General features: G+C 39.9%; 1 protein-coding gene and 1 non-coding gene across 6 annotated transcripts in view; one reads left to right on the plus strand and one right to left on the minus strand.

The window, feature by feature from the left end:
• Positions 1-2149: 2149 nt before the first annotated feature.
• vash2 (vasohibin 2) overlaps positions 2150-27890 on the plus strand; it is a 57258-nt gene continuing 31517 nt past the window's right edge. Inside the window, exons 1-8 of one of the 5 annotated variants that reach the window (XM_051960796.1) lie at positions 2150-2223; positions 3637-4063; positions 13230-13318; positions 13541-13597; positions 14904-14978; positions 21212-21449; positions 21541-21684; positions 25814-25932. In XM_051960796.1, the coding sequence (XP_051816756.1) occupies positions 3743-4063; positions 13230-13318; positions 13541-13597; positions 14904-14978; positions 21212-21449; positions 21541-21684; positions 25814-25932 (1043 nt within the window). In that variant the 5' untranslated portion in view covers positions 2150-2223; positions 3637-3742. Of the gene's footprint in view, positions 2356-2688; positions 2871-3636; positions 4064-13229; positions 13319-13540; positions 13598-14903; positions 14979-21211; positions 21450-21540; positions 21685-25813; positions 25937-27890 lie in introns of those variants that run through there. The other 4 variants (XM_051960795.1, XM_051960797.1, XM_022209244.2 and 1 more) reach the window with 4 other exon arrangements.
• On the minus strand, positions 17175-17247 carry trnat-ugu (transfer RNA threonine (anticodon UGU)). The gene has a single exon. It is a non-coding gene; the product is annotated as a tRNA-Thr (tRNA).

Consider the following 27890-nt stretch of genomic DNA (forward strand, 5'->3'; position numbering starts at 1 on the left):
TCTACTGTGCAGCTTACATTGTGGTTTGTTGATACTTATGCAATGCCCATGTCCTGTTGGGTAGTTAATATGTTGTTGGGTCTGTTTTCTTTCCCACGTTCAGGATAAAGAAGGGGATGAAGAAGAAGATGCAGTGATGTATAGTACTGTGAAAAGCTCTCCAGACACCTGCACCGATCCCAGCAACACCTACTCTACTGTGAACAAATCAAACAAACAAAAAAAATAACAGTATAGTTACATTAATCTTACACAGATTGCTTAAAAAAAGCCCCTTTCAGACATTCACTCCATTCATGAACATGCAACTGAATGCATGTCCTGGTCATGTTTCCATAAAAATCACACCAGTAATCTTACTAGGTCAGTAATGTTTCAATACAGAAACATTTCTACTTTCAACTCGGCACAAGTTCAAACTGAGCTGTTCTATTAATGGACAGGCACACAAGCAGTGGTACTTTGAGTTTTGTGAAGTGATTTACAGAAAGACTGTTTTCACATTTCAGCACTAAAATTAATTCAGTAACATCAAAGATGGGCTTACTCACTTTGATCTACAATTTAAGTCTATGAGATTATAAAATGAAATGTTCAAAATGATAAAATTTCACTGCGTTGAAAGCAAAAACTAATAGATCAAAGATTTATTATACTAACCAATAATGAATGTCCTTGATGCTTTTTTCCTTCAGCTGTTAACAGGAGCTTAAGGCTGTTTCTTCCTACTGTTACAACTGTTCACTCTACGTTTATTAAATAGCTGCAACGTCAGACAGCAGCAGGATCCATATTTGCATCTTTAAAGAGAGATAGCTGCATATTTACACACAGAATAACAGCTTGGGTCAGGATCTGATATCAGGTTGCACTGTGTAAACCTACATATCTTCACATCAGACAGGTGAACTGTCACACACAATGACAGTTCACTTATTACAAACGTACAGCATCAGACAGTGGTAGGATTCATGAGAGAGACACAGTGAGCTCATATGAATGACTGATATCGCATGAGTATTGTGGTTCTCCGTCAATGTAGTGTGTATGTCTGAGTGAAGTTGTGAGGAACATTAAAGTAAAAGTGGCCTACATTACCAGTCAAAAGTTTGGATACACCTTCTCATTCAATGTTTTTTTTATGTATTATTATTTTATATTATTTTTATGTATTATTTTCTACATTGTTGATTAATATTGAAGATGAACACTTTTTTGTTTACAAGATAATTCCATATGTATTTTCTTATCGTTTTGACGTCTTCAGTATTAATCTACAATGTAGAAAGCAATAAAATAAAAACGATTGAATGAGAAGATGTGTCCACTTTTGGCTGATAGTGTATGTCTGAATAACAGTGTGCTGTCATTTTGACAGATTGTTGAAGCCAGCAAAGTTACCAATCCCATGTCTGAAAATGGCTTCATGTGGAAAAACAAAACAAAAACCTAAAAAAACAAACAACAAAACATTTATTGCGTGATAAAATTTAAAATATTTTCTTTAAAACATTTTTATAATCACAACAACCAGATATTCCTTCTCTGTTTCTGTAAAAAGGACTCTGTCCAGAAGGGGGAGTTGTACATCAAGTTACTACTGCAAAGGTTGAAGCAAGATATGATGCTCGTTGGCACAAAAAATATGACACATTTTGCTTAACAAATTTGCTGCAGTGGACATCATTATTATAATTACATTGATACAGCTACTGTCAGCTGGTTGTTCAAGGATAGTCATTTTAATCAGTGATAAGGTTCTAGTTGTTTTGATAAAATGAACGTTGTCTTCTCGCGAAAAATGATATTGTCATCAATATTCTCAACCACATTTAGAAAATGTATTAAAATTGATCTTCTGTCTATTATTTGTTAATTGTGTGAATGTGTGTTTGTTGTTAAATTACTATCTGTCATTGTAATTTTTAAAGAAAAGCTCTTCAACTTTGTTCTAAACTGATCTGACTGAGAACTACTAAAATTTTGAGGCAAAATCAACAGTTGTAACAAGGGGAACACAATCCCATTTGTTGCAGCTATATCACTTGTTGACCCCTTCGTCCATCAAAATTAACCAATCAGAGAGCGCCATCAATTCCAAATATGGAAAAGAATACTCTGAAGCCCGCCCCTCTTTGTTAGCTAGACCAATAGGAAGCCGTGGAGCGTTGGCACTGCCGGGGAAACGAGCAGCGGAGAGATACAGGAGAACAGTGCCCGCTGGTAGGACCGTGTTATCCCAATGATTAAATCATGTGACGGATTAAAGAAGCCTTTCTATCATTATGAAGTCGGATTTTCTGAAGAGGTAGCTGATAGCCTGCAGGCTCCTGACAGGAGGAATGGTCAGAAGAGGTAATTTTGCCAGACTGGGGTGGTGGGAGGCAATGGCCCCCGCAGTGTCGTCAGGTAGCTAGCAAAAACACTGCAATTTCTGGACGGGAATTTCAAAATAAAATAGGTCCGCGGGAGATGAACATGCTTAGCTAATAGATTTGCTACATTGCTCTTAGTGATGCACTCAGAGCCTTTAAATGCGAGTAAGTGATATATTTATGAGCATGTTGCAAAGATTTTTTGTACGTTTCTATAATATACACAAGGTTGACAAACGCAGTGCTTTTATTTCGAAGCGGAACATACTGTAATTGTAGCGCTGCGACTGTTAGCGCTGGCTAATTTGACACATCGAAGAAGAGGTGAAGTTACAAAGCCTCGAACCAAAACAAGACTTCACAGCCTGTGCTGGACAACACCGTCTTGTTATGAATGGGACATACCTCTGCTTAGCGAGCTTTTTTCGAGTCAAATGCCTTTTAAACCGCTGCATCCGTCGTTTATATGAAATAGGAGCCCCGGTGGAAAATACGGTATGGTTGAATTAATAACGGTTGGGATATTTCAGGGGATGCACCCAAACGAAGAAGCAGATGTTGATGTGAACTTGTCTGTGCTCTGCTGGTTTGGACAGCAGGTAGTTTTCAAGCATTTTCCCTCTGCAAAAATGCATTTAATGTGGATTTTCTGTCACTGTAAAAGAAACTAGCATGATTTAGTAATACTTGGGTGCATAGACAGCACTAGATCTTCACTTGTGTTTGCATTTCTATGTACTTTTGTGGTTTCAGTTTTACACCTTTCTTGCTGGACTGCTTGTATGATTTTTAATCTGGATTTTAACAAATTTGTTATGATGTTATGCTACTCTAAGAGGTTGTTTGTGATTTTATAGCTTTTATTTCTTTGTACAGTGTTTTGGGTGCATTTATTGTGGAATTTCTGGGCAGGAATTCAGTCATTTTGTGTACATTAGAGGGGATTTGGTCTCCCTGTAGAGATTTGCAGTCCTGCTGTCAGGGCTTCATACTCCACCTTAACATTATCATTCCTTTTCCTAAATAGGAAGGGCACAGATCTTCTCTGGGTGTACCAACTTAGTGGGAGGTACCTGAATAAAACACTGCTTTATGTGTATGGTACCATTTGTAGCGGTTATTCTAGCACTGATGAAATTCACATTTTCTATAGATCTGCTGAATGAAACGTATAGAATTTCTTGCTGTAGTGTGAACTTGGTTTTAGGATGCACAATGTGTTTTAATGAAGTTGACAATTCTGTCGTCGCCCCCCCCCCAGGTTATCCCTTGGGATCATCATGTACTGTCCGATGCTGACTGACAAGAAAAAGCTCTGGTAGCCCGAGGAGGATCGTCTACCCTAACTTTTCCTCCTCCTGGGATCAATGACCGGACCCAACTCCCCGAGCCGGACCGGCACCTCCCCGGCCAAGCTGAGCAGGCACGGACGGTCCAAGAGCACCAGCTCGCACTGCCTCCTCCGCTGCAGCACCCAAGAGGAGTCTTCTGCGTCTCCCCCTAACAACAGTTCCCGATCCCCTGCCGAGGAAGAGGAGAAGGATGGAGGGGTTCTCTTCTATGTTAACCGGACCGGTTTTCCCATCGAAAGCGTCACCTGGGAGAGGATGTGGTCCCATGTGGCTGCTGTGCATCCCGAGGGCCAGGAGATGGTGGACAGGATACGAAATGCTGCATACCTTCCCAAGGTAAGTTGTGACTGGTTCATCTCTCAGAGCTTTTATGTTGTAAACTGGTATAACGATGATTTGTGCATTTCTGTTTTTGATTTTTTTTTTTATCTAGCAACTGTAACCTGAAAGATTAGCTGCATTTATAACAATAGCTATTTTAGTTCTGCTTAGTTTTCCTGTTGGCCTCTTTCTCAAAGGCATCATTGGGTGTTAGATTATTTCTATGCATCAAGTCACAGAGTGAGTCTAGAAGTCTGAAGGCTTAGAAAACTAACTCAGCAATCGCTAAGAGGTTAGTGGAGATATGTGCCAGAATTCTGATTGTATGTGTTAAATTGTTAAAATCCATTGTAGGAGTATGTGATCATTTGTTTGAAGTATAAACACGATAAAATCAACACGTTTGGACACGGGATGGGTTCACATGACAGCGAGATGTTCGACATTCTTGGAAGCGCCTTCAGTAAACTCTTTATGAAGGGTTTCTTTGTGGAGCCCTCTGGTATTCCTGGTGGCTGGTGTAATATGAAGGACTCCAAGGATCTCTTGTACTTTTTGGAGCACTGGAACTGTGCAGTTGTGTTTACTGTGGTAAGATTGGATAGATGAGTGTGAGTGCTGCTCAGGTTTTATTCTCTTGGCTTAGTAGATGTTGTAAGTCAGATAATAATGAAAAATTGCTTTCACAGTTTAGCAGGGCTCAAGGTGACATTATCTTCAGTTTTCAAGACAAAAAGCGGTGACAAGAAGCAAATTGTTCTAGTATAAACAAATAGGTGCATCGTGTTTTGCAAATAACTATCAGAGCTGTTACTGTTTATTTTTTTGTTAATAATAACCAATCTCGTTCCACACGTACTAGTTTTATTATTGATTATTTTCTTAATTAATCCCAGTGAAGAAACAACTGTTATGATTTCTGAGAGTCCAGAAATCTTGTTTTGTTTGATCAAGGATGCAAAACCCAAAGATACTCAATGTTTTATCATGTATGACATGAAATCCTAATTTTTCATTAAGTGTAATCAGAAGTTTGGAATTTTTGCTTTAAAGTCCAACTTACTAAACTAGTTGATTAACATGGAATAACTGTTTAATGACTAACCGTTGGAACTAGATTAATCTACTGAGGGTATCAGCAATATTGATCATTTTTAACAAGTTTGCATATCTGCAAACTCTTTTTTCCCGCTGTGAATAGCGTCCAACATCAGTGAGTAATTTTTTTGCAATATGAGTCAAGGCTTCAGGTGATTTGTCTGCTAGTCTGTGACATAGTTGTTGTCTATAGAAGTGTGTGTGTGTGTGTGTGTGTGTGTGTGTGTGTGTGTGTGTGTGTGTGTGTGTGTGTGTGTGTGTGTGTGTGTGTGTGTGTGTGTGTGTGTGTGTGTGTGTGTGTGTGTTCACAGTTCTGTGGCTAAGGTAATGCTTAGGTGTTAATGTCAAACTGTTTTCACACTTTGTCTCACAAACACACACTTCCAGGTGTACACACACAAATGCATTACATTGCCATGACAACAAGTGTGCTAAATCGAGGCACCATACCTGTCAATTGAGATTAAATCTGCTTTTTGGATTAGCCAGACTCTGTGTGAGTCATTGTCACTCACAAATGCAGACACACCATCACAACCTGGCTATAGGTTAGAAATTGTTGCATTTATGCTTCCTAAAGTCCTTATTTTTTCAAATGAGAAGCTGAAACAACACAAACAATCAAGTAAGAGAGTGGCTTGAAAATTCATGTTCAAAACTTTTTTCCGCTGTAGGTACCCAGTGGCATTAAAACCCCAACAACTCTCCAGGCCTGTGTTGGTCTACCGCTGATCCTGAGCTCTGACTGCCTTGTAGAGAATTCAAATGCAACAAAGAATGTTTTGTATCACTAACAGCAGCTTTGGCTCTACATGATACAATATAAAAAGCTTCAACTAGGAAAATTTAGCTTAATATTCAAGCTTTGATCAGATGATGTTAGCAGACATCCAGAATGATGCGTCTACTTATGATTGATGCGTAACTGTTGGAGTAATCTATCATGCACCCATCTTCCATGTCTACTTTTTTTTAAATTTTAAAACCTGTTTATATAGATTTTGACTCGACACTAAAAGATCCTCTCAGGCTATCCCATTGTTTCTGATATCTTACAGGCTGAATTATTCATATAAAATGATCAAAAGGTTAATAAAGAAGTCAATAATTTACATCCTCACCCAAAATTTATTTTGAACTGCCAAGAAGCAAGTTATCAACATAAATTCAGCATAGCATAACACTGGCTATCACCGATATGCATGCTTTGAACATTTTTATAGCAACATTAGCAGTAGTAATAGTAGCATCAGATGAAGTGGTAATAGTAATGTCTTTCCTTTGGCCATTTGCTTCTTTAGCGTATCTTTTGTGCTGCATCCGAAACAAAGCAACCAGTAAAAGAGAAAAAGGTGTTAGACTGGTTTTCAGACATATGATATTCATCTTTGTCTGTTGCTTCTGAGGTCCATCAGCCCAGATTGGCCTCCATAGTTTCCCGTCAGTGATTTGGATGAATGCTTGTTGTGTTCCAGGCAGAGGAGGAGGAGAAGGGAATCTGGTTGTTGTTGTTTAGTGCTGCTAATTGGCCATGTGGTCATTAGTGACCCGGTTGGCTGGCAGCACCAAACTCTCATTCTAGACAGACGGACAGCAGGAGGATATGTGCTCAACAACAAATGCACTAACACTGAAGAACTATACATTCAGAATGCGCATATACTTGCCCTGTGTCTGTGTTATTTACTGTAGTCTTTGTCCATGTCATTGTGATATCAAATTTGGAAGAATCTCTATGCTAATGAATATCACTAAAAAGCTGAAGACGACTCTAACTGTGTAGCCACTTGGAAGCTTTTTAGGTGGAAAAAATGCAAACTTTTCAATTTATCTTAATCTGTGATACATTACATTATTAAATTAAGCTTGACCATTATTCTGTGTACCAATCTTGTTTAAAATCAAGCTGCTTCACTGAATTAAGGGCACTGCTGTGCATAGTGCTCTGCTAGAAACGCAAGTGTCAGTTGGTTTACATTGCAGCGTTGTTGATATGCAACCTGACCCTTGGTGTGTGTGTGTGTGTGTGTGTGTGTGTGTGTGTGTGTGTGTGTGTGTGTGTGTGTGTGTGTGTGTGTGTGTGTGTGTGTGTGTGTGTGTGTGTGTGTGTGTGTGTGTGTGTGTGTGTGTGTGTGTGTGTGTGTGTGTGTGTATAAAGTGTAAAAGCAGGTGGTTACCACAGAACTATGCCTTCAGGCAGGGACGGAAAAGGTTAGAAAGGGAGAGAAGTAAAAGGAATGACTTTCCTGTTAGGACAAAGAGTATGTTATGAGGAAGAAGGCAGATATGTTCAGTTAACTTGTACTGATCAGAATTTTGTATGGTACGCCAGTTTAATAAATGCTGAAATGTGAAATTTCTCACAGCAGCTGTGTTGAATGTTTAAATGTGAGACATTTATAGTCATCACAAAACAAACTGGACAAATGTAAGAAAAAAACTAGGATACAAATGGTTGCTTTGAGGATGCAACGTGTGGTACCTTGAGATAGACTTCACACAGTGCAGGTGTGTGTTACTGTCAGTGACCAGAGGCCTTGTTGTCATTCTCCATGCCCGCATTAATTGAGGGCATGGAGAATGGTCTTGGCACAGCAAGCAAATAATCCCTCGAATAAATCTGGGTGGTGGATAATCTCTGGATACCAACTGGACTACCTAAAGGGCTTTCACTGGGAAACAAAACTGGCTAAAACTCCTCTGAACAAAGATCTGTGCTGCAGCTGTGTAAACAAAACTAGAAGCATTTATCTTTTACTGTAGGATATGGATTCAGTATAGCTGAAATTGAAATTAATAAGTGGTGTGGAGTGCTTTACAACATCACGATGATTTGTTTGAATTTTGCCCATCCTGAGGGGTTCATTTCTCACTTGCTGAATGACCTGTTTGAACTGAAACATGCTGGTATGCCCATTGAGCAAAACAGGCTGAATTTGCTGAACCATGAGCCTATTGTCATATTCAGTTGTGTGTCATTTGCTATATGTGAACTCAGTTTGTGGTTACTGGTCAAGAGTAAAAACTAAATCTAACTGTACAGCTGATGTTGTCAACAAAGAAGTAGGCTCAAGTTGGTTTTCATTTGTACAATCCATTGTTTTGGAGTAAAATCTTTCTCTTCAAACTCTCACAATGGGATTTTGTTTTGGATGTCAGTAACAGATTACATCTAAAGCAGAATTTTTTTTTTTAGAATTTGCAGCAGCGGAACAACCTCAGCAGCATATGGTAACAAGAAAACAGCAATGACAAAATGCCACATCTGTCAGATGGCACAAAAGTATTACATTTTTGTGGGGCATCTTAATAAACGCAACATTTTGCATCTCAGGGTTCAGATTAAGCCAGCGCTGCTGAAATTTACATCATGTATTTCTCCGTGTGTTCGGTAATTTGAATAAAAATGGCATGTTTTGGATTGGACATTCATATGTATGAATGCCTGCCAACGTGGATTAGCTTAGACAGATGTGCTATGAGGCAAAGAATTACAGACGGCAGCATTACTGTAGTCCTCCAGCAGCTTGAAGCCACTGTTCAGTACCACTGTCTGTACTGACGTAGTGTAGGTCCTCAGAAAAGAAGCTGAGCTATCGTCACTCCTACTTTTTATGCAGCTAAATAAAAAAGGCTGATTGCAAGCAACAGAAAGTCTCACACTGTCACTAAATCAGTGGTTTCTTAGCTGTCTTTTGTGAGCACACACACTTGGGCACACTCGCGGAGAGAGAAAGGCATTCCTGGGGATGTCCCACTCTAAAGATATCTTGACAGCATGAAATATGATCTGTCTCTGTCTCTCCCTCTCTTCATCTTGCTTCACTGTTTTTAATCTTTAATGCACACAGAGCAAAAGCGCTCCAAAGGTAGCGGAGGACACTGCTATGTGTTGTATCTTGTCACCTCGGTCACACTCAACCCCAGTGTACCTTAATGATACAAAACGACATGTATCCACTGAGCTGTAAGAAAAACAATCTTTTATTTAGAAGGTTGTGCCAGTTGTGTTTTACTTGTTGTACCAAGTAGATTAGATAAATGCTGATTTTAATCGGAAAACATTATGCACGTGTAGCGGCCGAACAAACAAAAGAGGTTCTAATTATTTGGCAATAAGCTGCATTTCTGCACCTTCTTAGCAATTGTGTTTAAATAGCTGGCTTTATTTGTAGAAATACCTTCATTTACTAACACTTTTCTACAGCATTCCATTGATTTTGATGTGCTCTGCTTACTCTTGTCGACTTGTTTTACCTTTTTTTTTCTTCCATCCTCTAACTACCTTCTACTGTCCGTCCAAAATTCAGAAAACAGAAAGGTCGTAGCTCCCCCTTTAATAAAACGTGGCTCTATGTCTCTGTGTCTCTGGTTGCAGTCGTTTTGTTTTTTGTCTCTACTGCTAGATGAGACAGGTTAGACCTAAGGGTTGGCAGATACAAAGGCTTGACTATCAGCCTGGCCGATTATCAGATCCCATATTCTGCATTTTTCTGGTTGTTGATATGCTATTATTTTTATTCCAATTTCGAGCAAAATTAGTTCATTTAGAGAGGAGCTACTTTTCTTCGGTGGCATTCTGCCCACAGTACTGTCTGATTGGTAGTACTCATGATGTCTAACTTTTGACCCCAATGCATTCGTTATTCCTGCAGATGTGTATTGGCTATTACCTTCAGCATACTTAGACCCAGTGGATGTAAATGACAAAAGCCTGCCTCCTGGCACCGAGATGTGGAGCTGGGGATAAAAGCACATTGGCAGTGATGAGGGGGAAGGACTGAAAAACAGCAAGGTGACTCAAGATTAAAAAAGAAATAGGGGGTGTGACAGAGAGGGAAAGAGATGAGAGTGAGGAATGGAGAGGGAAGGCAAAACAGAGGGGACATTTTGACATAACTCCAAAGAAGTAAATAGGAAGGGTGGAGAAGGAAGAGGAAGAAAGTGAGGAGAAGATTACAGAAGAGAAGAAAAAGGAAAAGAGGCAGAGACAGATTAATTATGAGTCGTAACTGGGGTGATGCTGATATTGAAGCTCTCCCAGCTGAACTCTTAATAGAGAGGGGACAGGTCACTGTTCCCTGACACTGTGTCACTGTACACGGTATAAAATTCTTTATGTGTGTACACATACACAACCCTAGTGGTCTATAGTAAGTGTTTTATGCTATTTTTAGGAGAAGTGGCATATAAATTTGCTATCAAAACCTCATGCAGAAACACGGGAGTGAAGTGACGCTGTAAGGTCACATGGTTGTTGGTGGCAACTGAATCTGTAACTTCATCATACAGCATTCAGAGTCTGTTTAGATGGGGCTTCTGCAGCAGAATTGATGGCAGCAGCAGAAAGATGGCAGTTCTGTCATCCTACTGTAGCAGAGAGAAAGGAGGAGAGGGTGATAAAGGAGAGATCACCGCTCATCTCACTCCCTGACCCAGCAGAAAGCAGCTTTACAGAGTGTGTATGTATGTGTGTGTATTAGCTGATGCAGCCAGTGTATTACGTCTTAGTGAGGATTTCACTACATAAGAGATTATGTGGCAATAAAAGCTGCTATTTACTGGTCTTGGCTGGTTGGCAGACTGGTTTGTGGACTGAATGACTCTTGACTGGCCTTGTGACTCGAAGAGTGGCCAGTTGGCTGGTTGTTTTACTCACTCTTGGAATTGTGAGTGACAGGCTGGCTGGTTGGTCGGTTGTCTGCATTAAGGCTGATCGACTCTTTGTCCACTGAAATCAATGGTTACGTCGCCGCATAGCCACTGTTGCTGACACACCTGTGCAGTTGTCAGATTCAGTATTCAGCATTTCCCAATTATTGGTATAGCATAGTTGTTTGTTTTTATTTGCCAACCGGATAACCTGATAAATCGGTTTATAATGCACTACTTTGGCTCTGATGTAGCCACCTCTCTCTCTCACTGTGATTGGCTACATGTCATGAACAGAAGCCTATAAATGCTGAAAGGCTCTCCTTTAAATTAACATGTAAAACAAATAAACAAAACACTTCAATAAAGTTTTATGCTTGTGTCATTCTAAATTTAGAATTTTGTTTTTCATTTTTTCTACAACAGTACATCAATTCCAAATATCTGTTATGGATACTCTTGATTATTGGTATTCAGTATTAGTATCGGCTCTGAAAAAACACATGTTGGTTCTTTTATTTTTACTATAAGTTTAGATGATCCTCAGGAGCCATTAGATTACTTAAATGAATGTGTATTTTGCATGTGTGAATGAATATTTGTGGTTTTTCATAAGTCTACACTCAACACACGCCTCCGCTCGAGTTTTGCATTTAAAATGGAACAAAATTGACATGAAGCTTCAGAATATGCTTTGGGCTACACAGTTCCGCCGCCTTCGTAGACAGCTGTATTGATGAAAATAGAAGTGCATCTATTCCGTCACATGCACATGAGACCAGTGACTGAGGAATGTGGCCAAAATAACTCCTGTGTAGAAAAGCTGTGAGTCTATTTGTAGAAATATCACACTTTGGTTATTGGGAACACCACATGTCCAGTAGTTTTATGTTTGTTTTTAGTAAGACAGTGTTGACACCAGAAGACACTTTTATTTCTTTCTTACTCCTTTTATATGGAAAAGAAAGCTAAAAGAGAGAATACTGGAACGTGTAAGGCTCTACCACAGCGTTGTCCTGTTGTTTTCCTCCTCAGTTCTCCCTTTATGCTGTAAATAAAGAGTGAAGCGTAAACCCACAGGAAATGATAGGGGTTGTGCTGTGGTTCACCCTTCCTCCACACACACACACACACACACACACACACACACACACACACACACACACACACACACACACACACACACACACACACACACACACACACACACACACACACACACAAACAAAGATGTAGCTCTCAAGCTGCCTGTGTGTCAGAGGAAGTGTCGGTTTGTGTTTCAGTCTGACTCACTTTCTGTCGGCGTGGTCACGTCCTTTCATGAATCCACATCTGTGACCCCTGTTTCTTCTCCGAAATGGTTCTTGCTGAGGTGAAACAGCTGTAAACAGCGGCATGATTTCATGTTCACCACATGTCATTACTTACAATGTGGGTGTCTGCTGGCCCTGTAATCTGTGGTGGTACACAACATTCTGGGTTTGAGACTGACCTGTGTCGTGTGTCGTCTTTGTATCACATTATTTTCTGTGGCTGTTCACTGTGTATAGATTAAATATATTTGGTGTTTTTGCTCAGACTGTAAAAGTACTTTTGCAACTTCTTGAAGTAGCAGCAGTGGTGGTAGCGCTAGAAATTGTTTTACTATTGCTGCGCTCTCTCAGTGTTGTTATAGATGACTGTCTAATGCTGACAAGAATAAACATTTGCTGTCTAAACAGATTTTTTCAGTTCTGAATATTAATATATAATCCGCAAATGTTCACATCCAAAGAAAAAATAAATATTTAATCAAGACATTTGATGATCTTCTGTCCAAGTATAGGAATACTGGCATCTGTAACCACTGTCAGACACACAGATCTGTTTCCCTGAATCAAATGTTTACTAAAGAGAGAGAAGCTTCCAGCAAGGTTTCTGTTGCTTTACAATAATAGCAGCCAAGTCTGAGGCTATCCACAAGCAGCCGTGTAGTGCTACTGATAGCTGAAGAATAGCTTCCAGGCAGATGGAATGTTTTCTGGTGGTTTGTAAAGAGAGATCTACTGACATGTACCTCTGTCAGTCTTCACTGCATGAATTCAGGTCTGTGGCTTTAAATGAATCCTTTTTTAATATGAGGGTAATTTAAGGAGGTGTCTAGTGTAGTCAGTGTATTTTTTCCCAACAGCCTTGGCACATGAGCTGTAATAAGTCACGGGACATTGGGAGTGTTGATTTTTAAAGATGGTTGAAGGTGGTTTTGGGGCTGTAAACGTTACCACATGTTGATTTGCTGGAAATAATGTGTAAAAATCTTCTCTCTCTCTCTCTCTCTCTCTCTCTCTCTCTCTCTCTCTCTCTCTCTCTCTCTCTCTCTCTCTCTCTCTCTCTCTCTCTCTCTCTCTCTCTCTCTCTCTCTCTCTCTCTCTCTCTCTCTCTCTCTCTCTAGCATCCTATTCCCTCAGTTCCGACCTTCAAACCGTCCATGTCGGTCCCAGACTGGCTCGTTGCCATCCAGAACTACATGAAGGCTCTGCAGTATCCTTGATCAATTACACAATACTCAGCAACACAGGCTACACCTGTCAGGTGAAGTATGTGTTGCTTGTGCTTCATCGTGTTTGATGTTTTCCACAGACTAAAAATGGCAAAAACACCAACTTGGCATCACTACTTCAGAAGCCCTGTGTCAGCGGAGACAGATACACAACAATGACAACTACTCTTGACAGGCGCTGTTGTCCCTAACATTTTTATCAGATACAACCACACAGGAACCCAGTTCTTTGAAATCAAGAAGAGCCGTCCTCTGTGTGGGTAAGTAGACTGCAGCTTTGGAAGTGACATACCAATTAGCACAATTTAATAATGATAATATCAACAGAATGATTATCAGGCTCTTCATGCATACATCTCATACTTCAATAATAAAAATATTTTGCTGAGGCATTTCAAGGCATAGTGTCATATGATTTTATGTTTTGAATTAAAGTAGTAGATGTTGAACTAAATGGAATCATCCATCCTTTATCTATACACCACCTAATCCTCATTAGGGTCATATAGGGTTGGAGTCTATCCCAGCTGACTTAGGGTGAAGGGGAACACCTTGGACAATCACCAGTCTATCACAGTGCTACACATAGAGACAAACAATCACACTAGCATTCACACCTAGAGGCAGTTTGAAGTTACCAATAAACCTGAGCATGTTTTGGCATTGTGGGAAGAAGTCAGAGTACCAGAAGAAAACCCACCATGCACAGGGAGAACATGCAAACTTCATGCAGAAAGATCCCGGGAAAGCCGGGACGCGAACCAGGGATCTTTTAGCTGCGAGGCAAAAGTGCTAACCACCAAGCCCACTGTGCAGCCCCTAGTGAAATCAGCAAAAGCTATATTATTCATCTGTAAAACAGACTTGCTTTAAGGAGCTCTGTAAATACATCAACTCTTGAATAATGACAACACATCATGAATTGAGGAGGAGCTGCTGTGACCCGTGTAAATGCTTTAATTCAGTTAACAACTTAATCTTGTTACTCCCAGTAGTCAGCTTATAATGTGACTATTGTGATTGATGACATTTTCTTATCATCTCACCAAAGACATGTGGACCAAATCAAGGTAAAAATGTCAGTAGAATAGGTCTGTTATTAGCTGTGCATGCATACGACCCTGTACTTACTTTAAATAATAGGAGGTGATTAGTTAGTTTAGCAGCATGCTGGAGCGTTGAAGAGGGAGGTCACTAACCATGATGTCCGATTTCCCGGTTGAAAGTGAGAAAAGAGCAGGCATCACCTACGTGGCCATCTCTGCATAAGATTAAAAATTATTGTGAAACTGAAGGAAATGTGACTAAATTGTATGGCAGTAAAGTAAAATAAAATCTTGTGCTCAGACTGCTTGTTTTGATAACACATTTCTGGGCCTCTTTTCTCTTTGTTTTCTCCTTCTTATTGTCACTTGTTTCTCATTCTCTTTCTATTTCGGGCCTCTTTGCCCTTCTGTCTTCTCTTTCTCTTCATTATTCATCTCTTCTTCCTCTTTCTTGCCTCCTCTCCATTTCCTTTCCTTGCCCTTCCTCTTCTTCATCTCCTCCTCATCCTCCCCCCTACAGGTTAATGGAGACAGCAAGAGAGATGATCAGGGAGTCTTTGCCAATCAAATGCCTCGAAGCCGTCATCTTGGGAATGTATCCTTTCCTGCACACACACATTCACACACACATATGCCAAGCAAAGGGCCAAAAGGTTATTTTGTGTATCTGTTGGTGGAATCAATGAGACATACTGTTCTAATGTCCTAATGCCCCCCCACCATCGCCACCCTTTCCATCTCTTACCGTGTTGCTTGGCAACAAGCCCACTTCAAAGTTTAACCCCCCACCAGACACACTCATACTCACAAGCTTAGTATCATCCAGCAGAGCTTACATTTTAAAGCAGCAGTGTATAGCTGTGTAAAAGCATCACCATTTAATTCTGAGAAAACCTTTTTTTAACAGTTCTGTCATAACATGTTTAGTAACCTGTGTATTAAAATTGGAATATATTTACATTATTCATTATTGCACAAGAAGAGAGGCTCTGGTTGAAATAAATAAATAAAATATTGTTTTTCTTACAGCTCGGTGGATACATGTCGTTTTGTATCATTAAGGTACGCTGGGGTTACTAATATCAGTTTCTTAGAGCTCCGGCTTCTTGTTCTAGATATAGATCAGGCTGATCCTTTATCTTGCACATTTGGCCTGTCTTTAGCTGGAAGGATACAAATTTACTGCATGTTCAGTTAAATTTCTGTGTCTTGATCTGAACTGCAAGCTCTGATGCAAAGGTTTTGACAAGCCCCAAACCAGGGCCCAACAGTCAATTGAAATATTATCAAATTGCCATGTGGACAAGTTCAATACTGGAATTGTAGGAGCTGCAATTTATTTCTTTACATTTTAGATATAGGTAAAATGCCACAGGCTGTCCAAACCTTCCTGGAAATGTACGACCTGGAACTGAACTGGACCATCTGGTATTTGACAGCGTGGACCCTTGCAGGTCCGTGAAATGCTGGATTTGAATCTAACTAAGAGGAACAGACCTGATCAGCACAATTTTAAAGCAGGTTGGAGTAAAATACTAATTTACATTATAAAACCAAAACTTTGCATCTTAACAAATGTAACTCTATGAGCCTTTTTTGCTGTGACTATTTGCGAGGCATATAATCAGTCCTTCTTACCAAGAAAGATGGTACAATGCATACATACAGGTTTTCTGGTATTGTTGCTGATTATAACAGTAAGTTAATCCACTCATTATTTCATGCAAGTCATTTAGAATCAACAATGCGATTTTGTTGAATCTAGCACAATAAAGATGACTTCATATCCACTCAGGTATTGCATAAAATGTTAAATAGGCCTGGTAGCTGTAATAGAAAAGGGCCTGACCGACTGCATAATACATGGGTAGACTGCAGGGAAAAGATGGACCTGAGAAGACCTCCTCTCAGAAGTGACAGCAAGCAAACTTATTTGATGGTATTTCCCCTCCATCCATCAGTTTGACCGTCAACTAAACATAATTGGTTTTAACAAATACGAAGATTTGCTGCTTCCCTCCAGTTCATGACAGACAGACTGGGTTTTTGTCAACATTTTTGGAATAGCCGGTATTTTTAAAGCATTTTTAGTAAATGAATATATTAAAAAATAGCAATTATTTAAGAAACAAGCTGAGTCATCAGTGGTGACCGTAATTATTTGGTCTGTCAGAATCAGACTTCATTTAACGCTACATATTTTAGAATGTCCTTTCCATACTTCTGCATTTAGTTTTCAGCTGTCACACAGTCGGCAACATAGTTCATGACAGCTGTGTTAATGAATGGATTTACAAAGTGGATCAATGGATTTTCAAATGCATGTTTAAGTTTGAAGAAGCAAAATACATGAAAAAGTGTTAACATTTTAAATGGTGCATTCCTGAAGAACTTCAGAGAGTCAACAGACGAGTTTTCTGCCTCTCTCTTTCTATGAATGGATGGTCCAGTTTCACATGTGCTACTTTCACAGTGGCTTTTCTCGGAGGCTGTCAGGGCGGCAGCTGACAGTGACTTTAATTGAGACTGGCTTTAGTCTACAGATGAAAGGAGGCGAGACCGAGGGAAATTTACAGAGTGACAAGACCTTCATGGAAAAATAAACTAAGGCTGAAGGGAAGAAGGGAAATGAGAACCAGAGGGGGTCAGAAAAAAAATAGAAAAAAGAAATAGGAGTCAAGAAAATCACTGTGAGGGATTGTTTTTCATTTTTTATCAGAAAAGGATAATGTATATTTGTATAGTGTCACCTTTTATTGAACCCTGAGGTCATCCACACCAGAAAAAGAGCAGGCCCCAGTGAGAATTGAACTCACGACCCCTGGTTTACAAGACCAGTGCTCTAACCACTGAGCTATGAGGCCTTACCTGTAGTTTAAAAGGATGACCAATGTTTTAGAGATCAATAGCGCAGTGTACACACCTTTGGTTACCGGCAATTGTTGACATAATATAATACCAGACTAACCAGTTGGCTCTATAAATGACTAATGTCTCAATTATTTGCACTGGAATTTAAAGTCAGAGAATGCCATTAAACTTGCCATCAGATATTTTAAACAGCACAAAATAAACCAAAATAGAAGAAGAAGAATAGTCAAAATGCTGAGACAGAAAAGTGGGGAAGAAAAGGGGGATGAATAGCAACTGTTGTTGTAGCTTGTGGCAGTTGGATCTGTCTGTCCGCTTGTCTGGCTTTAGTCTGTCCAACCACTGGCTCCTTTGCTTAGCAGACGTCTGAATTCTCTCCAGGATCTTCACAGTTTATCTTGGGTCATACCAGCTCAGTGTGGGTGTGTATGCATGTGTGTTGACTGTGTGTGAGTTTGATGTGTCTCATTGTATTAGCCATCACTGGAGGGTGTTGTAGAATAAGACCTGAGCACAGAGCACCCTCAGATTGAAAAATAATCATGGAACTCTTTTTTTTTTTTTTAATAGAGAAGTAGAAACAGAGCAAATTGAGTAATTAATAAATGCTTGCTGGTGGATTTAATTTGCAGAATGTTTAGGGGTGCTGCTGTTAAAAATACAGAAGTGTCTTCTACAATGTCTTGCCACCAAATTGCAAGCCCCCAATTCATTGTGTAAAATATTCATAAATGATATAAATTGGGATTCAGTTCAACTGTAACTACTGCCTATTATAAGCTAAGAGAACAGCCTCATACTTATGTGTCTATTTTTTGGCATTATTTGAATACCATTCCCCAAACTGTTACTGAGTAAATTCAGAGCCTGGAGTTTGCTTATGATGGCAGCGAGCAAAGCACATGACTCTTGGTTTAAAAAAGACACTAAACATAAAGAGGATTTCATGCCTTTTGCTGCACTTTATTATCTCGAATCTTTCTGCTTTGAAATTTGCAGTGGAAGCGACTGTGGGGAGAAACTTGAGGAAGAGAGGGGGGAGGGTTGGTGGGAGAGGAAAGCACAGAAATATGAGGATACGAAAAGGGGAAGGAATAGTCATAGAGAGAGTGAATACGAAAATCCATTGGATTAGCTCTGCATAATATTCACAGATAAGGGTTTCTCAGTTACCTCTGCTTTTTTAAAATAGAACAGGGAGGTGTGGTATTTGCATGGCTTGATATTTCATTGGAACACGAGTGAGGCAGAGAAACAAATCTTTTCAGGAATGTGAACTCAACTGGCACATTATTTTTTTTGCTTTAAAAATCATGGATGGATGAATGGATGGAAGGATGGGGTGTGGGCGAGATAGCGGTAGGTTCAGTCAGAGTCACATGCTCAGTCAAAGAGCATTACTGTTATCAGTGTCACACGTCTTTTGTCACATTAAATGCACCTGTCTAATGAACCATTCATTAGTCAGGAACAACAGAGTGTGTTGTAAGCCATGGAGTACTTGGAATGCAATTTTCATGTTTCAGTTATTTCTGGTAAAAAGGAATTTGTGTGTACCCTCATGGCTCTTGGAGTCAACTGCTGATGGAGGTCGTTGGCATCAAATTTCACTCAAACAAGAATTTGGCATCTCGACATTCATCTTGCCCCTGCAGTGCAATTTAGTAACATGCTTCTTTATGTAGTTGGTAGCTGATCATCCGTTGTTGTATAGAAGGCAAGTGAGATATGACACTGAACAGAGAGAATGTGTTTACTAAGTTAACATATATTGTAGAAATACCAGATATTTTTCTGACAGGTAAATAGGTGCTTTCAGTTGTAGCACTGTATAGTTACAGTGTACGTCTTTGCACAGTGTTTAAATTCACCTGAATGATCCAACAAGCGTAATATGAAGCAAATTTAACATAGCTGGGCTTTCTTTGTGTTATGTAGATCAACAAAGCTTAAAACCCCGCTCAGAGATGATGCACATCACAATTGGGGTTCTCAACTGTTTTTATTAATTAAGTTTTCTTCATCAAGCTCTGTGAGTGTTCCCATAAAATGGTCCATTTGATGTGTCATTTGACTCTTCTTCTACAAAAAAATAAAACAATTGCCAACTTCATTCAGAGGAACAGGTTGTTACGGTGGGGACATATGCAGAAATAAAATATTAGAGCAAAGAGTGCTGTTTTGATTGCAAAAAAATGCAAGATAGGAATGCTGGTAGAGAACTGTTAATCATATAAATTAATATGCTTAATTTACCACTGCACTCTCCATGCAGGTGCTTATGTATTTTTACCAAATCTTTACCAGGGTACTCAAGAAGTGCATCTAAATCTGACACTGTCCCAAAATCAAGTATGCTTGGAATTCACTTTAGTTTTTGACCAAGTCAAAGTGAAATTGATGTTATCGATTACATATTCTCTGAGGTTAATACCTGTAGCGTAATTGTTTTCTAGTCTATGTTCTATTAGCTGCCGTAATAATACAGTTGGCAGCAAATCAGAACTGAGCATAAAACATTTATGTGTTTTCTGAATTACTGAATATTATCTGAATACATGTAGATTCCCGTAGCATCATGGCGCTTACAGTTTGCCTGCTGTAACTGCATGGCTTCCTTCAGTGGTTTTACTAACATACAGCTCAACAGGTTTGCGTATATGGCCTATTGCCTTAGCTACAAATCTATCCTTTAGAGTCCTATAAATACCATTATGAAGTAGATGAAAGAGACTTTTTTGTAATTGGTTTTATTGCAAGTGTAACATTAAGCAAACCAGTGTGTATTGTTTTAATCATTTACATTTAGGTTTTTCATTTTGTGTGGAAATTTTCCTCATTCAGTAGGCTTCTCTTCTTGTCTGTGTTCTGTTTTAGAACCACAGACTTCACTACACTGTGAAGGCACACAAACGCACACTGAAACCCATTGGTATGTGTGTGTGATCAGTGGTCTAGTTGTGAGAATGGCCTGTGTGAATATTTAATGAAAACACAGCAGTGCTGTGGCAAGCAGGCTGGTGAGAAGACAGACAGGCGCTCTGGCCAATGGTAGACCTCCGTGGGCAGGATGGAGCAGATGGTTGGCAATTGGCCGACAAAGAGATTGTCCAGATCTCTCTCTCTCTCTGTATGTTTGTGTGTGTGGTTTCACAGATTGCTACAGTTGGATCCTTGTCAGTGTTGAACTCCGTGAAGCTGTGCAGTCCACAGTACAAGAGCTGACTAAATATAGACCTCAAATCAATATTTTACTGAAAATTTGATCTTTAGCGTTGAAGAATTGTTGGTAACCTGTGGTGCTGGATTTTTTTGGCATCTTAGAGAAAGAATTCTGAAAGATGGGAAAGAATGGTGGACATTACTGTATGAAGATGACAAAGAGAAAGCCAGGAAGAAAGAGGAGATAAAGGTTCAAAAAGTGCACTTAATCATAATCACGCGTCATAGTGAGTCAGTAGACAAACCAAACACATACTCTGAGCATGTGTCTCATCATCTCCTCTGGCTTCTGATGGTACCGGATAGATCGTCTCTCTGCCTTTGTTTTTCTTGTTAAATAAGAGTAAAACACAACAATGAACCAGACCGATTCAGTTAGACAGGCGGAGCTGCACAAACACTCAAGCCCACAAACTCTTACAGTTTGAGACTCATTGTTTACCTCGTGGCATTTTCATAGCGTTGGCCTTCTGAGAGTCAGACTGCATCTAATTTCACATGACTCAAGCCGCTGTGCCAACTCTGCTGTGACAAATCCAAACAAATACTCTTTTTCTCTCAGGTAGTCAAGTGTTGTTGTTTTTCAGGTTTGTAGTCAAATGTGCGTCTCCAGTGGTGCAGTCAAAGTATATCTCAATTAGTTCATCTAATGAATACAGTCAAGTGTTAAATACGCAGTACAACACTTCAGACAGCACACCAAGAACAAACTTTTCCTTCACTCCTCTTGACCAGCTACCTGACCAATGGACTGACGTCTCTCGAGCGTTTCCCCATCAGCTTTAAGACCCAGTTTTCAGGTCACTGCTTCCACCATGTTGTGCTGGGCGTCTACTGCAACGGTCGCTATGGATCGCTGGGTATGAGCCGCCGCCAGGACCTGATGGACAAACCGCTGACCCACCGCACACTGGGAGAACTGGTGGCTGAGTTTGAGAGCTCCTACAAGAGATACCAGCACACTCTTAAGAAGGTACGAGAGGACAAGAAGCACGGAGGGGGAGATAGGATTGAGGCAGGAAAGGTAGAAAAGAAAGTTTTAACACGTTCTCCATGTCTCCCAGGTGAAGATCGGCCTTTACGTGCCTCATGATCCCCACGTCTTCCAGCCAATTGAGTGGAAGCATTTGGTGCTAAATGCTGCCCGACTGGGAGCTCAGGAGATGAGGAAGGAGCTGGAGAAGCATGGCCGGGACATGAGGATGAAGGTACATTCTATATATAAACTGTAAAAAAGGTTTTTTGCTTCTGAAGTTTTCAAATGAGAAAATCCATGCTGAATGAGGCAACCTATAGAATAGATTAAACCACTAAAATGCTTACTTACATTATACACGATGTTCAGAACCTGGTAAAATATTGATATAAATATTTATTTATTATGATCAGTTGAGGCTGTGTGTTTCCTACACACCACTTTTTTAAAAAAAAAAAAAAAAATCAAACTTCATTATATCCATCATAATAGAGGCGCACAAGATTGCTTAACAAATTAGCTATTAAATTCACTATTAATCAGGACAGAAATACTTTTGTTAGTTCAAAAATTGCCATAAATTAAAAGCCATGCAGAAAAGTAATTTCCCTGATAAATAACCCAATCCTTTCATAAGCTTTAATGTAGTTCTGTTAAGAGAGCAAATAAGTGCAGCCCGGAACAAGAGAGGAACAAGAGAGGAAAATTGGCAGCATGCAGCAGAAGAAAATACAGACTGCTCACAAACCTTTCAGTTCACTTTTATTTATATGGAGCCAATTTAAAACATAAATTATCTCCAGGCTTTTCACATAGTAGGGTCGAGACCTTACAATATTATACTGTAGAGAGAAACACAACAAATCCAATAGCTCCCTTTGAACAGACACTTGATGACAAACCACAGAATGCATAAACAACTGAAAATGGTTTATTTGCCAAAATAGTCATTGAATACATTTGACCTAGAAAGACAGAAGAAGTGACAAACCTGACCTTTTGAAAAGATGTTTTAAATAAACATACAGAAAATAAACTCTGTTTATTGTCAGATGAATTACGTATTTTCCCTGTAAGCCAGGTACAAGTTGAACTTACAAAAGGAACTTCATAGAATAGAATAGAATAGAATATCCTTTATTAGTCCCACAAGGACAAAATTGCATCATCACAGCAGCAAAGTGACAGTAAGAAGAGCAAGAAAATACAACTATAAATAAAAGAGCTTAAGTATACACACTACAATATCCATCCATTATCTTTAACCGCTTAATCCCCATTAGGGTCGCGGGGGGCTGGAGTCTATCCCAGCTGACTTGAAGGCAGGGGATTCCCTGAACAGTTTGCCAGTCTATTACAGGGCTACATATAGAGACACTCACACTCACATTCACACCTATGGACAATTTACAATCACCAGTTAACCTGAGCATGTGTTTGGACTGTGGGAGGAAGCTGGAGAACCCAGAGAAACCAACACATGCACAGGGAGAACATACAACCTCCATGCAGAAGGATCCCAGGCCCAGGCCGGCGATCTTCTAGCTGCAAGGTGATGGTGCTACCCACCGTGCCACTGTGCAGCCCCTATATATACAATATAAATAAGAAAAACAGAAGAACACAAGGATACTGTGAACACAAATTTAAGAATATTTACACAAATGAATTCTGCTTCTGCACTTCTGAAGTAAAGTTGGCGTGTTGCTGTTTACATCAGTTTTTCATATTCTTCAGTATTAACTGTTGATTTTATTTGATTTTTCTTTAACATGCAATATAATCTAATATTATTGTTACTATGTGAAGTAACCTGTGACCACATACATTCTGTATTGGCACTCTTTAAATAAAACTGAATTGAACTCAATGATCTATTATCAATTTTGATGTTGCTCGTACTTGTTTTCAATCTCAGTGTCTCTGTTTAGACAGAGTTTAAACAGCAGGGTGTCTTGTGATCCAAGCAGTTAAACTGGACTTCAGCCTGCACTCATGGACATGTTTTCCTTGTGAAGATTGAACATGGGAAACACCTTTATTCTCTTTTTCCATGAACCAGAGATGGATGTTGTTTCCTTTGGGCTGAATGTGGAATTTAAACTGTCAAGAATTATTGAGGGCATGATGGGGAAGGAAGGAATGTGTGAGTGTGCATGAGTGGAAGAGTGAGGGAGACACAGAGAAGTGGGTGGTTTGAGGTTAAATGTTTAATGAGACCTTGGAGGTTTTTATTTGTAGTTCTCTATCAGTTTATTTTTTATTTGCTTTTTGCATTTTTCTGCTAAATTTGCCGTCAAACAAAGACGACCTGTGAGTGTGTGTGTGCGGTTGTGTGTTAGATGCCCTTGTTGGACAGCGGTACAGTATATGAACTGTAATGCATGTTAGCAAGATATGTAGGTCAGTGATTGCAGCTGTCACACACACACACACACACACACACACACACACACACACACACACACACACACACACACACACACACACACACACACACACACACACATGAAGCCAGAGTCTGGTCAGCTGTATCATGGTGTGTGAGACTTTGATATAATCTCTACTTAACTCCAGAGAATGTGAAGCTATTATTGACAGGCTAGACTGTGTTTGTGTATGCGCTCATGTACTTCTATATTCAGAAGAGCCTAATCTCATGACAGTGAAGAAATTTTGTTGGTCTTCTGCCAGAGGGTTGCAGCTTGTTTTCAGGGTTAGTTGTAGGTTTGTGCTAAGTTTAAGGGTAATAGCTATGGAGTGAAAAACAGGATGTGGATGACAGTCATTACAAGCATAGACTTTAAGTGTTTGGAATGCAAAAAAACTCACTGCAATATACGTAATTTCGTTGTTTGCTTGCAACTAAACAAGAGGTTGAGCAGAAGATGTGAGAAGCTAAAAACTACAAGTAGATTAACTTCAAACACAAGGCAAAAATAATATATACAGTATTGAAGCACAGTTAGTCCTTAGTCCTTCTATGTAGAGGTTCAATTCCAGCCTTTCAAAAATAGTTGAAGTGCCAAAAAACAAAGTTTGAAGGCCATTCAAGGTCGGAAACCCACACAGATCCATATATCAATCAGTAGAACATGATTAATGTGACCAGCTGTGGAATCTGAGCCACTTCCTGGCCTTGTCTGGGTCCAGGAAAACTTGCCATCCTGTTGTTTTCTTCTCCCACTGAGATGTTAATGATAGCTTCAAGTTGCTGTTGAATACGCACATAAGCCCTCATTTGTAGCTTTAAATTGTAGTTTCTCCACGACTCATCTGTCACAGCAGTTTTTTGGAGATTGAAAAAGATTAAAAAGAAGAAAACTCACTGCAGCATGCACGCACAGTTGGAATGTTTTGTGTTGCCCCATTCATCATGGCTGCACCGCATTCCCTGCAGATATATAGGAACAGTGGGTGCTGCCATCATGCCAGCATAATTCCTATACATTGAAATGCCAGAAGGAGCTTAGTGATTGTAAGAGTGGTGCAGAGTCCTGTGGTCTGTTCTAAACTGTTTTCACTCTCACTACTTTGGTTCATTATAGTGAATTTCTTTGTGGTCTGGACTGTTACTTGGATGTAAGTCAATTTGAAGAGGTCATCTTGGGCTCTCAAGCTCTGAATTGAGTTTTAACTAGTTAGAATGATGTTGAAGGTGTCTCGAACTGGAAATGTGCTTAGTTAAAATGTAATTAGAGATATCTTGCATTAGAGTTTTGACTCAGCAAAATTATAGTGCCGGTATCTGTAGTTACGTCAGAAGCTACGGCAAGTGGGAGGGGGAGTCTGCTGGCTTTTTAAATGGGCAATGGCTCTGCAACTGTAACCAGTTACTAGAACTTCTGAACAACTGAAGTTCTACTAACTTTTCACCACAAATCTCTAATGAATGAAGTTCCTATTTTTCCCCAAACTCCATGCTTATGAGCTCTTTCTCTGATATCTGCATCTATTAAAAGCTGAACAAGAGACATCTGTAACTTTATCTCATCTGAATACTGTTATAGACACCTGAAGGAAAAGTCTGACTAGTCTTTAATTACAACTAGTCAAAATGACGATTATATCTGTAATGGCGATCTGGATGATCAAAGTCAACTATAGATGTGAAATTGCTTACCATAGATAGATAGATGTTTGTGTACAGCTGGATCATCAAAGCAGCAAAATATGTTGATAATGGTGCTCAATGGAGTAAAACCAAAATAGTGAGCTAAAAGAGAATAAAATGCTCGGTCGAGCTACAGGGCTCAAGATTGTTTTGTGTCATTAACATTACATATGGTATTGTTTAATGAACAGTAAATATGTAAAATATTCATATCAGCTGTGGTCGCTTTGTGTTTGTTTTGCATTAGATCCTAAAATCATCCAGCGCCCAGTCACCAATCAAGGAGCGGAGCCGAGGGAAGTCCTTATCACCAAGGCGACGACAGACCAGTCCCCAGCGGCGCTTCACACACCGCAGAGACAAATCGTAAGTGTTTTCCATTTCTGTACTGTTTGTGCCTCGAGGAGGGAAACTTGGAGAAGATGACATTTTGGGCTCTTGTCCAAACCATTTTACTGTTTTAGCAGATAATGACATTCATAAACGAGACAAGGTTTTCCAAACTTAGCCATGGTTTCACCAACATGACCGGCTGCTGGTGTTTATCGAGGGTTTGTTTGGTGCCTCTTCTTCCTCCTCTCACTCTTAGTGACTCTGCTCTTTAGTTCAAGGGACTTTAACTGATGTGTCAGTGGGTTGCTGTGCCACCCTAAAACATTGCCTCTAAACAGTATGTTGTTCTGACAAGTTGGTGGTAACAACTGAGTGTGTGTGTTTGGGAGCTCAGCATAATGCAGGACCACACACAGGCACTAATCTAAAGCTACAGGTGACAGTGAGGCCAGTGTTTATGTCTTTGTTGCCAACAGCTCAGCATTATCACCAGGCAGAGTCCTTGTTCTGTCCAGCTGACACTAGGCGTTGTCATTGTCAAGTGTGTACCCCACCAACAGTCAGCAGCAAAGTGCTGATTTTTCTTCCTGAGATACAGGATGTATGACATCGGATGCTGCTGGTCAAACACTAATCCTTAAATACAATAGGAGAGAGCATAAAACCAAAGTCAATGTAGTAATCTGAACATTTAAAGCTGCCTCATTCAGTGGTCACCCCACACATACTGAGTAACTGAATTGACTAAGATCTTATGTGAATCATTTGGTGCTACCCCTTAATTCAGAATAAATACAGTCTTGCAGGTACTAAATTTTCTGAAGGATCTAAGATTTTCTCTTTATTTTCACCGAGTTCCTGCATATTTTGTTCAAACTTTAATCTGACTTTAGAACCAGCTTGCATCAAATTAATCTGCCTTGCATCAATAACTATACTACGGCTAAAAATATTAGATAATTAACAGATTTTCATTTGTAAAGTTCTATTTATGCTGCTGGTGTTGATTTAGTTTGAACATGGAGCATTAAAAACTCAAATTCCTGCACAGTGGTGAATTTTATGCACCAATATTTGCCTTTTCTACATCAACATGAGATGAAAATGTCTTTATTTATGTATGTTTTAACAGATCATACGTGTTTCAGTAACGTTCAAAACTTTTTGCACATTCAAGACAGATCAGACAAACATTTTCACCATAAATGGATGCAAAAGAAAGGCAGAAATTTGTGCCAAAAACCTGTAAAACCAGTTTAGAGATAACTTAAATCAGTTTGATGGTGACTTAAACCATTGTTTAGGTAAGTAAGCGCTCTCCCGTTCAGTGCTGTGTGTGGTTGAGTGTAGGTCAGATATATCACTGTGCATCGTTACTGTGTTGATCTAACGAGATCTACAGCTGACAGCAAGTCCTACAAATAGATCTACACAGCGAGCGGACTGTCTCGGTTGAGTTTCCCCGCTTCCACCACATCCCAGCAGACATCCTGAGGCCCACTAACTAACTATCTAACCAACCTGGTGTGCTGCTGCTGTGGAGGCCGTGGTGACGGCTGTAGCTGACGGGATGTTGGAGTAGACGCTGGATGTTGTAAAGCTGGAGCCTGAAACAGAGACACTCTTTACAACGGAGCCAAAGATCACAGAAAAAGAATGTTTTCATGTTTTCTGAAGAGAAGGAAGCTGCTGCAAGTCCTCCGCTGTGCCTGTAGCTGAGGAACTTGCAGCAGGGTGCAGCAGTATCTGGTGAGGCAGGGTGCAGCTTGCCTTGGCTGGGGTATGAGTAGTGCAGCTGGCCGGGCTGGGTTGAGGTATATGCGGTGCTGAAGCTGAGAAACCCAGGCTGGCCACCAGAGGGCGCCTCAGGCAGCCCTGTCTCTGTTTTTATGCCTGGCCACATAGCACCTGAAGACAGGAAGAGAGCAACGGGAGCAGAAAGTAAAGAGGCGGCGACAGGAGAAGTTAAAGAAACCTCCGGTGTGTCAGAG

Source organism: Acanthochromis polyacanthus, chromosome 16, assembly GCF_021347895.1.
Source record: "Acanthochromis polyacanthus isolate Apoly-LR-REF ecotype Palm Island chromosome 16, KAUST_Apoly_ChrSc, whole genome shotgun sequence".
NCBI lineage: Eukaryota > Metazoa > Chordata > Actinopteri > Pomacentridae > Acanthochromis > Acanthochromis polyacanthus.